Source organism: Orbicella faveolata, unplaced genomic scaffold, assembly GCF_042242905.1.
Source record: "Orbicella faveolata isolate gen_17 unplaced genomic scaffold, um_ofav_v1 contig_35, whole genome shotgun sequence".
NCBI lineage: Eukaryota > Metazoa > Cnidaria > Anthozoa > Scleractinia > Merulinidae > Orbicella > Orbicella faveolata.
This window is the reverse complement of record NW_028301564.1, coordinates 885,706-898,531: the sequence shown is the minus strand read 5'-3', so window position 1 is coordinate 898,531 and position 12,826 is coordinate 885,706. Positions and strand designations below refer to the sequence as shown.

The 12,826-nt window shown below is 39.8% G+C and overlaps 2 protein-coding genes and 1 long non-coding RNA gene across 3 annotated transcripts; 1 reads left to right on the top strand and 2 right to left on the bottom strand.

Moving 5' to 3' along the window:
- Nucleotides 1-2,141: 2,141 nt before the first annotated feature.
- LOC149102504 (uncharacterized) lies at nt 2,142-4,302 on the bottom strand. The gene has a single exon (XM_089273375.1). The coding sequence runs from the start codon at nt 4,222-4,224 to the stop codon at nt 2,362-2,364; it is 1,863 nt and encodes a 620-aa protein (XP_089129501.1). The 5' UTR covers nt 4,225-4,302; the 3' UTR covers nt 2,142-2,361.
- Nucleotides 4,303-5,435: 1,133 nt separating this feature from the next.
- LOC149102503 (uncharacterized) lies at nt 5,436-8,141 on the top strand. Its single transcript, XM_089273374.1, has one exon. The coding sequence runs from the start codon at nt 5,443-5,445 to the stop codon at nt 7,891-7,893; it is 2,451 nt and encodes an 816-aa protein (XP_089129500.1). The 5' UTR covers nt 5,436-5,442; the 3' UTR covers nt 7,894-8,141.
- A 688-nt stretch (nt 8,142-8,829) lies between these two features.
- LOC110056805 (uncharacterized) lies at nt 8,830-10,438 on the bottom strand. The gene is made up of 3 exons (XR_002297479.2): nt 10,299-10,438; nt 9,494-9,729; nt 8,830-8,974 (listed from the first exon to the last, which is right to left on the bottom strand). It is a non-coding gene; the product is annotated as an uncharacterized LOC110056805 (long non-coding RNA).
- Between the last annotated feature and the right edge of the window lie 2,388 nt (nt 10,439-12,826).

Genomic DNA, 12,826 nt, shown 5'->3' with positions numbered 1-12,826 from the left:
GCGCCCCAAAGGCTCATTTTCGACCCCAGAGCTTTTCGCTTTCGTGGTCAGTCATGAGCCCAAACTGACTCTGAGGACGAGAGTACCTCTGCTTTCGGCACGCGGACCTCTTTTTAGGCGGGCCGAGACTACCTACTGAGGTGGTCTCGGCCCGCCTAAATTTTTCGGCACGCGGTACAAAAAATTTGCTTTTGCACGGCAAAAATCAAGCGGGCCATGCCCTATATTGTTGGCCATCGTGCCAAAATTTAGGAGTGCCGTACCCAAAATGAATGTCGTGTAAATGTGCCTTAAGAGATCATTCAAGTAGCTAGAGTTGCTCTTGGCTATCGCATCGAGCAACTCTTACTGACGCTTCTTTCGTGCAACTTCCCGCTTGCATACATAACTCGATACACGCACGCTTAGCATAAACCAATTCTTTAATTTCATCATGCCCGCTTTCAAAAGGGTTATGGTACAGGATGGCGCGTTTATCAAAGATGGTTCCCTTTGAAGCAAACTGGAGTTCCACAACCTTGTTGTCTCAGGACTATGTTTAAACTTGACTGACGTACGGAAAATCACCAAGCAACACGAAGAAACTTGAATTTACTTTATGTGACGGCTGTCCTCGATACTACTCCTTAAAACATTTCTTTTTTGTAATAGTTTTTTAACCTAGTCATAGATTTTAATAATTTCATCTTTTAGTTAGGTTTTTATTCTTTTTAATCATATGCAATATTAATTGTAAGCGCATTGAGAATTCTAAATTCGCAATAAGAACCTTTTTATTATTATTATTATTATTATTATTATTATTATTACTATTAACAATAAAGATTAGCGAAAAAACTGAGCAACGACGTTTCGGTGTCATCCTGGCAACCGAGCCTTAACACACAGTCAGACTCCATTCGCGCAAAAGTATTTGTTTAGGCTTTGAACAGACACTGAACTCATTACCAGTGTTTGACACCTCATTGGAATGAACATGAACATTGAACAGCTATCTTAATCTTAATTTATTCAATTTCGCACCTCTACCATTGGTATAAATTAGTTTACTTTTCGCACATATATTTTTTAACTTGAAAATGGCGCCAGGATGACACCGAAACGTCGTTGCTCAGTTTTTTCGCTAATCTTTATTGTTAACTGTATTTCCAAATTTAATCTTATAAGAATTATTACTATTATTATTATTATTATTATTACTCCTCGCGAATTTTGAATGCTGGCGGAGTTGGCCAGCTCTCACGAAGAATTATAAATCGCTGCTTGCTTCTTCGTGGGGGCACGACGGCCTCATGGTTAACGCGCTCGACTCCGGATCGAGCGGTCCGGGTTCAAGCCCTGGTCGAGGACATTGAGATGTGTTCTTGGGCAAGACACTCTACTCTCACAGTGACTCTCTCTACCCAGGTGGTACCGGCGAACTTTATGCTGGAGGTAACCCTGCGATGGACTAGCATCCCATCCAGGGGGAAGAAGAAATACTCCTAGTTGATTAATGTTACCGAATCTGGAGGTATTCGTCGGCCTGATGGGCCACTTGATTCAGATGCGAACTTTATCTGCCTTTTACTTTGCTTCTTAAGGAAAACGTCCCACGGGCGAACGAGATAAACAAACCACGCGTATTATCTCTAGATTTGAAATGATCGAAGTATTTCAAAGCCGGGACTATTTAAGTTCTTTGACCTGCATTTTGACAAAACAATCTCATTTTGATCCATTGTTCTGGCATCTCTCGGGAGAGGATAACCTTAAATAAAGGACGGATTTCATATTTGAATAAACTTCACTACATTGGGTTCTTCGCAGTTGAATTTATTCTAGTTGCATGCTGCACCTTTTACTTAACTAGTTAGAACTGTAGTGTTAAGGGCTAGAAACAGTGCTGGCAGTTTCCAGCAATTATACTTTGATAGATTGATACAACCACTTTGTGTCAAGTGACGTTAGAATAATGGTATTGCACAAATGCCCAACCATTGGCAAACAAGTGGTTATCTTTGCGGCATAAAGGGTTACCATAGCAATTGAACAATGAAGGCGGTTCTAAACTCCCTCGAGAGAAGATTTTAAACTTTGCAAAAAGATGTATAACATACTTGTCACATTTCAATAATAACAATAATAATAATTTCTCCTCATTTGACAATAAAGATTAGCGAAAAAACTGAGCAACGACGTTTCGGTGTCATCCTGGCACCATTTTCAAGTTAAAAAATATTTGTGCGAAAAGTAAACTAATTTATACCAATGGTAGAGGTGCGAAATTGAATAAATTAAGATTAAGATAGCTGTTCAATGTTCATGTTCATTCCAATGAGGTGTCAAACACTGGTAATGAGTTCAGTGTCTGTTCAAAGCCTAAACAAATACTTTTGCGCGAATGGAGTCTGACTGTGTGTTAAGGCTCGGTTTCTTCTTGCGAATCCACAACATTTCGTGGATCAAGCAATCGAACTTTCCGTGACATTTCTTTAGGATCTTAAAGTTGTTAGTCAGGTCACCAACTGTATCAACTCGGTGTTCATTTTGAAGGTGTTTTCCGATGGCGGTAAATCGGTGTTCCTCAATGCGCTTGTAAAGATGACGGCTAGTGTAACCGACGTATTCTGCATCACACAGATCACATATATAGTTATAAACAACGCACTGTTGATTGATCAAAGGTGGTTTTGGCTCTTGTACTTTGAGATCATCGCCAATTTTACGGCTTCTGAACACCGGCTGTAGTTTGTGATCAAGTTTATTACTCAAGTCCGAGAGATGTTTCTTTACTATGTCCGCTGATTTCTGGTCTTTAAAAGGCAGGACAATGCGGTAGATATTCTCTGTTGGAGGCGTCGATCTTGTGTCTGGTGACATCACTGAATTAACGAAACGGGTGATGGTGGAGTTCACAAGAGAATCTGAGTACTTGAGGTTAGAAAAGATCAGTTTAAGGCGTTCGCATTCTGTTGAGAATAGTTCCCATGTTGAGGACAAGCGGTAAGCACGGTTTAACATGGTTTTAACTAAAGATCTTTTATAGCGGTTGTCGACATGACTTTGGTGGTGTAAGAGGAGACCAGTGTTTGTGGGTTTACGGTAAACACTTGTTACCAGCTTGCAGCCCTTCTTGCATATTTCAATGCCGACAAATGGTAGCTTACCGTTAGATGCGATCTCCATGGTGAAGGATATGGATGGATGACAGTTGTTCAAAGTCTTCAGAAAGGCTTCTGCGGTTGGTATGTCTTTCATTGTGGCTAGTGTATCATCCACGTAGCGTCTGTAGAAGTCTGGCAACTTGTTCTCGTTTTGTAGCTTTTCCTCGATAGAACAAAGAAAAGTATTGGCCATTAGGGGACCCAAGGGAGAGCCCATCGCTACTCCATCAATTTGTTGGTAGAGTTGACCGTTAAATTGAAATAGCTGGTCCTTTGTTGCTACTGACAACAGTTCAATTAGATCAGCTTTGCTGATGTTTAGATGGTGTGTTTTGTTGAACCAGTTGTCAACAAAAGCTCTATCAGCAAGGATCTCGATGGTTTCTTGTAGTGGGACGTTCGTAAATAGCGAAGAGACATCATAAGATACTAGGATGTCAGATTCGTCGAGGCTCAGATTGCGAATCTCATCAGCGAAGGAAAATGTGTCAGATATTGTGTAGCTGTTGATCGACAGGGGCTTCAGTTTATCGTCGAGCCATCTCGCGAGGGCGAAGTTGTAAGTACTTGTGGCGGATAGAATGGGCCTCATCGCCAGTTTTTCTTTATGAGTCTTTGGGAGACCATAAAGATGGGCGAGTCGTGATCCTTTCGGGCAAACTGAGTCGGCAATCTGTTTTGGGAGAATTTTGCGCACGACAGATTCAAGGTGTTTCTCTTTCTGCAGTAAAGGGTGGTAGTTTTTGAGCGGTCGTCCACGCGTCTTGGGTCTCTCCGAACTTACGGCGGTAAATTTAGCTGTATCGTTGATGGAAGATTCACTCAAAAGGCGAACATATTCTGCCTTATCCATAACAACTACTCCTGTACCTTTATCTGGTTTCGTGATTACGATGTCATCTCTTCGTTTTAGTTGCTCAATAGCTCTTTGTAGCGCTTTCGGTGGTTTGGGGGCTTTGCACTCGATGTAGTTAAGCGCGATCGATCGAAGGGTCGCCGCAGCTAATTCCTTCTTATCATCGGATAATGAAGGCTCCAGTTGCCAGAAGGCTTTCTCGAAGCTAGCTTGAATGTCCATTGAAGAGATGCGTTGCGGCAAGGAAAACTTCAAACCTCGACACAGAACAAGCTTCTGGAAGAATGAAAGCTTGTAGGAGGAAATTTCTTTGTTCTATCGAGGAAAAGCTACAAAACGAGAACAAGTTGCCAGACTTCTACAGACGCTACGTGGATGATACACTAGCCACAATGAAAGACATACCAGCCGCAGAAGCCTTTCTGAAGACTTTGAACAACTGTCATCCATCCATATCCTTCACCATGGAGATCGCATCTAACGGTAAGCTACCATTTGTCGGCATTGAAATATGCAAGAAGGGCTGCAAGCTGGTAACAAGTGTTTACCGTAAACCCACAAACACTGGTCTCCTCTTACACCACCAAAGTCATGTCGACAACCGCTATAAAAGATCTTTAGTTAAAACCATGTTAAACCGTGCTTACCGCTTGTCCTCAACATGGGAACTATTCTCAACAGAATGCGAACGCCTTAAACTGATCTTTTCTAACCTCAAGTACTCAGATTCTCTTGTGAACTCCACCATCACCCGTTTCGTTAATTCAGTGATGTCACCAGACACAAGATCGACGCCTCCAACAGAGAATATCTACCGCATTGTCCTGCCTTTTAAAGACCAGAAATCAGCGGACATAGTAAAGAAACATCTCTCGGACTTGAGTAATAAACTTGATCACAAACTACAGCCGGTGTTCAGAAGCCGTAAAATTGGCGATGATCTCAAAGTACAAGAGCCAAAACCACCTTTGATCAATCAACAGTGCGTTGTTTATAACTATATATGTGATCTGTGTGATGCAGAATACGTCGGTTACACTAGCCGTCATCTTTACAAGCGCATTGAGGAACACCGATTTACCGCCATCGGAAAACACCTTCAAAATGAACACCGAGTTGATACAGTTGGTGACCTGACTAACAACTTTAAGATCCTAAAGAAATGTCACGGAAAGTTCGATTGCTTGATCCACGAAATGTTGTGGATTCGCAAGAAGAAACCGAGCCTTAACACACAGTCAGACTCCATTCGCGCAAAAGTATTTGTTTAGGCTTTGAACAGACACTGAACTCATTACCAGTGTTTGACACCTCATTGGAATGAACATGAACATTGAACAGCTATCTTAATCTTAATTTATTCAATTTCGCACCTCTACCATTGGTATAAATTAGTTTACTTTTCGCACAAATATTTTTTAACTTGAAAATGGTGCCAGGATGACACCGAAACGTCGTTGCTCAGTTTTTTCGCTAATCTTTATTGTTAACTGTATTTCCAAATTTAATCTTATAAGAATTTTACAACGCGAAAACCAGCTGCAGTACTTCAGGCGACTTGAAGACTGCAGCAAGAAACAAATCCAATGCGATGGAGCCATCGAGTTTCTTCAGCTTTGCCAGAATTTCGAACTAACTCCTACCTTCGCCAAAGTTGATCAAACAAAGCATATGAAATGGTCAAAGGCTTCCGAGCAATTTTCAACTAATGTCATCGCAGAAGAACTAAGGGCAAAAGTAAAGCAAAATGCGACACTGAAGAAGGAACTTAACGGAATCTACGTTGAAATACGCCGGAATTGTTCATCGCTCCAATATATGTGCATCCTGAGAACGATGGTTAACCTCCGCAAAAAGCACTATGAGAAAATGATGAGCGGCCATATCAACAAAATCATGAAGCTGCTAAACAAAGATCACGATGTGGACAAACATATCCAGAACATTTCCTCCTACAAGCTTTCATTCTTCCAGAAGCTTGTTCTGTGTCGAGGTTTGAAGTTTTCCTTGCCGCAACGCATCTCTTCAATGGACATTCAAGCTAGCTTCGAGAAAGCCTTCTGGCAACTGGAGCCTTCATTATCCGATGATAAGAAGGAATTAGCTGCGGCGACCCTTCGATCGATCGCGCTTAACTACATCGAGTGCAAAGCCCCCAAACCACCGAAAGCGCTACAAAGAGCTATTGAGCAACTAAAACGAAGAGATGACATCGTAATCACGAAACCAGATAAAGGTACAGGAGTAGTTGTTATGGATAAGGCAGAATATGTTCGCCTTTTGAGTGAATCTTCCATCAACGATACAGCTAAATTTACCGCCGTAAGTTCGGAGAGACCCAAGACGCGTGGACGACCGCTCAAAAACTACCACCCTTTACTGCAGAAAGAGAAACACCTTGAATCTGTCGTGCGCAAAATTCTCCCAAAACAGATTGCCGACTCAGTTTGCCCGAAAGGATCACGACTCGCCCATCTTTATGGTCTCCCAAAGACTCATAAAGAAAAACTGGCGACGAGGCCCATTCTATCCGCCACAAGTACTTACAACTTCGCCCTCGCGAGATGGCTCGACGATAAACTGAAGCCCCTGTCGATCAACAGCTACACAATATCTGACACATTTTCCTTCGCTGATGAGATTCGCAATCTGAGCCTCGACGAATCTGACATCCTAGTATCTTATGATGTCTCTTCGCTATTTACGAACGTCCCACTACAAGAAACCATCGAGATCCTTGCTGATAGAGCTTTTGTTGACAACTGGTTCAACAAAACACACCATCTAAACATCAGCAAAGCTGATCTAATTGAACTGTTGTCAGTAGCAACAAAGGACCAGCTATTTCAATTTAACGGTCAACTCTACCAACAAATTGATGGAGTAGCGATGGGCTCTCCCTTGGGTCCCCTAATGGCCAATACTTTTCTTTGTTCTATCGAGGAAAAGCTACAAAACGAGAACAAGTTGCCAGACTTCTACAGACGCTACGTGGATGATACACTAGCCACAATGAAAGACATACCAACCGCAGAAGCCTTTCTGAAGACTTTGAACAACTGTCATCCATCCATATCCTTCACCATGGAGATCGCATCTAACGGTAAGCTACCATTTGTCGGCATTGAAATATGCAAGAAGGGCTGCAAGCTGGTAACAAGTGTTTACCGTAAACCCACAAACACTGGTCTCCTCTTACACCACCAAAGTCATGTCGACAACCGCTATAAAAGATCTTTAGTTAAAACCATGTTAAACCGTGCTTACCGCTTGTCCTCAACATGGGAACTATTCTCAACAGAATGCGAACGCCTTAAACTGATCTTTTCTAACCTCAAGTACTCAGATTCTCTTGTGAACTCCACCATCACCCGTTTCGTTAATTCAGTGATGTCACCAGACACAAGATCGACGCCTCCAACAGAGAATATCTACCGCATTGTCCTGCCTTTTAAAGACCAGAAATCAGCGGACATAGTAAAGAAACATCTCTCGGACTTGAGTAATAAACTTGATCACAAACTACAGCCGGTGTTCAGAAGCCGTAAAATTGGCGATGATCTCAAAGTACAAGAGCCAAAACCACCTTTGATCAATCAACAGTGCGTTGTTTATAACTATATATGTGATCTGTGTGATGCAGAATACGTCGGTTACACTAGCCGTCATCTTTACAAGCGCATTGAGGAACACCGATTTACCGCCATCGGAAAACACCTTCAAAATGAACACCGAGTTGATACAGTTGGTGACCTGACTAACAACTTTAAGATCCTAAAGAAATGTCACGGAAAGTTCGATTGCTTGATCCACGAAATGTTGTGGATTCGCAAGAAGAAACCGAGCCTTAACACACAGTCAGACTCCATTCGCGCAAAAGTATTTGTTTAGGCTTTGAACAGACACTGAACTCATTACCAGTGTTTGACACCTCATTGGAATGAACATGAACATTGAACAGCTATCTTAATCTTAATTTATTCAATTTCGCACCTCTACCATTGGTATAAATTAGTTTACTTTTCGCACAAATATTTTTTAACTTGAAAATGGTGCCAGGATGACACCGAAACGTCGTTGCTCAGTTTTTTCGCTAATCTTTATTGTTAACTGTATTTCCAAATTTAATCTTATAAGAATTCTCCTCATTTGCTCTTGTAAAAATAAATTGCCTTTAACAGACTGCACTGTTGCTATGATAACTATTATGCTTCGAAGATAACATCAAATTGTTCACCAATGATTGGACATTTGTGAGATTTGAATATTGCAACATCACTTGATAAAGTGTGATAGTTTTATTCTCAGTCAAAGTATAACTTCTTACAAGCTCTGAAAACTGTTTCCAGTCACCAGGTTGTTCATAAAATGATTAAAGATATCCACTGGAAAGCATAGTTTGTTGTCAAGGCTTACATTTGCACAAGATAGTAATTTAACTGGTAGATAGCATTATCCAGTCATTGCGGGAGACCTAGGTGCAGTGGCCTCGTGATCAGTGCGCCCGTCTCTGGATCGAGAAGCCCGGGTTCAAGCCCTGGCCTGGAATATCGTGTTGTGTTCTTGGGCAAGACACTTTACTCTCACAGTGCCTCTCTCCACTCAGGTGTATAAATGGGTACCGGCGAATTTAATGCTGGGGTTAACCCTGCGATGGACTAGCATCCCATCCAGGGGGGAGTAGAAATGTTCCTAGTCGCTTCATGCCACAGAGACCGCGATAAGCTCCGGCCTGATGGGCCACTTGACTTTACCTTAACAATTCATAACTTGAAGAAGACGACTTGCTGGTTATTAAAAGACAACTGATCGCAATACAAAACGAAATTTACTGTGTTTATCGCTTCTCTTTATTTTCCATTTTTGTTCTAAAATACATCTGTTGCCCTCAATTAAAGTTCCTTTATAACCTCTGTTGAATATTTATAACACAATGAACAAATAATCCCTCTCAATTTCTGGCTTGTTCCTTCTGTGAAGTAAATCGAAATAAAAAGCAATTAATTGTGATACATTTGGTTACTTGAGAAACAATGTGCTCCACTTTTTTTGCAACATGAGTTCTTTATTTCCAGTTTTTGACTTTTGTTTCTTCCATATTTTTTTCGTTTTTTTTCTGTGGTCGCTACTTATGCTAAGGTCTTGTAACTTTGTATTAAGATGTGAGCAGGTGTTTAAATTATTTTTCATTACTTTTAACTAAATAATACTATATTTTTTAATAAGAATATATTTTTGTAACTAGTAATTCATGTCAGTATTCTGTTTCAATTGATTTTATTTTTGTGCAAAAATTGTTGAGTATCATAGGTTTTAATTCCTATATAGCGCTTTGGACTGCAGTGTATTAGCACTACATAAATGTTTATTTATTCATCTATTTATTTATCACTTATTAAGGATTTTTTTTTTTACAAACAGAGATACGCCTTATACAAAGTGGGAGAAATTTGTTAGAGAATTAGAGAAGAGACTCGAAAATATATTTCACCTGCGTTCAGTAGCCACTACCAAGATCATTGTCCTCAGCAAAAGGAAAGTCGAAGTCTTGTTGTTCAACAAACCACTCGCTGCCCCGATAGTCGCTATCAATCTCGTCGTCTACTGGATAGTGTGTGTCGTACATAGCGCTTCCAGGATCATTTTTCGGTAATGTGCGTCCAGCGACCAGGGCAGAGATAACCAGCAGAAGAAAGAGTGATACAGTTGCTTTCATGTTTCCTCGCACTGTCGAAACAAGCAATATTTCTCGTTAGTTCACTTATCTATTGATTTGTTTGGCTTTCGTTTGGTTGGTGTTTTATTTACCGCAAATTCCAAATACAGTGAAAATGGAGGCTCAATAAAGGGTATTATTTCTGTATTATTGTTTTTGCTGTTCATTTAGGTATCTCAGTTTTACAACGAGAAAAGACTTCTAAAACTGGGCCAGTCCATTAATTCTCAGAACATCGAAGTTAAGCTAGGCGAAGTAATTCCAACTGCCTGTTAGGAGTCGATTGAAAACGTGAGGCTTGATCTCCTGAACTGACCATCGAGTTTTTCATTTTAAACATGAAATAAGTCCGCGTCAGAACATCTCACAAGGCCAGAACTTATCTCGGTCTTTATCGCACGAAGGCAGCTAGAATTCTGTAGAATGCTGTTTTTGATAAAGTAACATACAATTGAAGACCATGTTACTACTGCCAGCTAGTTTAATCTACTTAAGCTGGCAATTAATCTAACTTAATTTTTTTCATAATTACACATATTAGATATCATCTTATATTTTAGATATAAACTGTGAAACTTACCTTCGTTTCTTACCGACAATGTTGCAAAGTTAGACCAGCAGAGGATGTCCTTGCAACATAAAGTGAGACCTTAATTTAAAGTTCCTTCAACATAATGGGTTAGAATTCCTTGGAAACGAGAGGTGTAGAGAAAACATTTAAGTTCTAGAAAGAGCTCTTGCAAGGCTTGCTTTTCATATTAATTACTACGTAGGTTTGTACGTGGCAATAAGAAGAAAAGAAAAACCAGTCGCTCTAAGGCATCAAATCAAAAACATCGAACCAACTCGAGATTAATGTTTTGCTTAAACACATTGTTTTGTTTTTCGTTTTTCATATTCCGTGGTGTTACTGTAGTGACAAACGTTTGATTCTAAAAAATGTAATCAACACCCATCGAAAAAACTGTTTTTTTAAGTGTTGGCTTTGAAGAATTTCCTGCCAATAAGTTTTAAATACAGAGATTGCAAGCTGTGCCTTCAACATGTTTCCTGGCAAAGGAAAGTTGTTAGGAAGAATGAAGTTGTGAATGAATGAATATCATTGTAGAAACAGAAGTAAGTAACTAGACAAATTTTCTGATAAGAAATATAAGAAAAACATTTACAGTGCAGACCTACAGGGCTTGAATGCAGTTTTTGAATGATCTCACTCAAGCTTATATCAAGATATCGTTATAAATGCATACATTGGATGGTATGAGAAAATAATAAAAGAATTGGAATGTTTAATAACTTTTGTACATGACTTTATTTTCCCACAAGCAAGCGGTAACTGGCATAAATACATATCAGGTCTCTAAGTAACCTTTGAAAAGAAGTGCGACCTGCATCAACTTTTAAACAAAGAATTTTCGGCAAAGAATAGAAGCTATCCGCTGTCGCCAGAAGTCTATAGCTTATTGCCAGTTGAATTTTTAATTAGTAGTACTACCGTACAAATTGGTTTTCTTCGCTGGAGTTATGAAAACATCAGTTTGTTATGAGTGGCAGCGGAATGAATCATCGCTAATTTCTGTATATTAAAGGTAAATTTGTAAGTGTACCATTTGGGAGGAATCGTACGGTGTATTTCGTTACTCATTGCTTTTCAGGGTTGACTTTTTAAAGAAAAAACCTCCAGTATAATTAGTTTCTTCCTTGATTCTAAGTCTGCTGTTTTCGTGTAAATGATTCAAAGAACGGTGAAAGTGATATTAACAATAAGTGAAGAAAAAAAATGCATGTCTGTAAATGTTAAAAGTCAATAAATTACTTATGATACATATTACTAGAAAAGTAAAAGGTTTAATTTCTTCTAAATATAAAATTAATAAAATAAGCTGTTCAGATATTCAGTTTCACGCATAAATCTACCACAGACCAAGGTTCTAGATTCTATTTCCTTAAAAGCCATGGACACTATTCAGTTTGTCAAACAATTAAGTAACAATGATAATTGCGGCAACATTCAGTTGACACAAGGAAATATTCCTTTTATCCTAAAGAACCATGGCTTGAGGCTAGTCGGAGGTCAGCCGTCTCTCCAGCCCCCCACCTACCTTTACCCCTTACGTTTGTATTTCTTTCGCGCTCGGCGATATAGTTTATAACGGATAACGCACCCTTCAAAGCTGTAATTTAGCTAACGATGTGGCTTGCCGATAAGCCGATTATTTTCGAGTCAGAAAATCATTTCTTGGCGTTTATAACAGCCATCCTATGAGAGAATTTTGTGCGGCATTTTGTGCCTTCCTTTTCTTTTTCAAGCCATTTGCAGAGTTTAATTAATAAACTCATTCTCCCTGTTGTTAGTCTGGATTTAGTTTCCCAGCAGTGCATGATGCGTTTACATGACTTACAGAGTTTTAAAGAATAACGAGAGGCTTGGCAGAGAGTACAGTCCATAAACAGAGTTTCAAAAATTTATTTACCACCGGATCGAGGGATCCCTCCTTAGAATCTTTTGTGCGGCTTCGTCGCTAGGCCATTTTGCTATCGTGCGAAAAAACCTCTCAAGCAAGGCGTGTGGGAAGAAATTAAAGCAAACTGTCGGTCTTTGTTTGAATACATGGAATAATCAGTCTATTTCACCTTCGGCTCTTTCCCAAGAGATTCGGAGGACATGATGACAAAGGAACCCTACCTAATGGATGGCTTGATGAAAATGCGGTAAAAAGAACCACTCATCTGAGTAGTTTCTTTGTTTATGCCTAAGCATCAAGCGACAAAGTGCTTATTAAAGAACTCATCGAACTAAGGTTTATTTCATCTTGTCCGCTTTCAAAAGGGGCTTATTTTCCCGGGGGAGGTACTCCTCAAAGTTTTTGGTAGGAGTGTGTGGCCCAAACCTTGAAACCCTTACCCTATTTCAGACCAAAATCAGGGATTTTCCATTCCCTATTTCAGATCTGAGCCAAAAATCGATAGCCTATTTCAGACCTCTTAAATTAAAGCAATTCCAATATATGACTCCAGCTAACCAGAAATGGCTTCCATTTGTGTAAACATTTGAGAAGGGCTACAAATTTACCAACGTTGATGCAGAAAAAAGTAGTTTGTTGTCAAAAA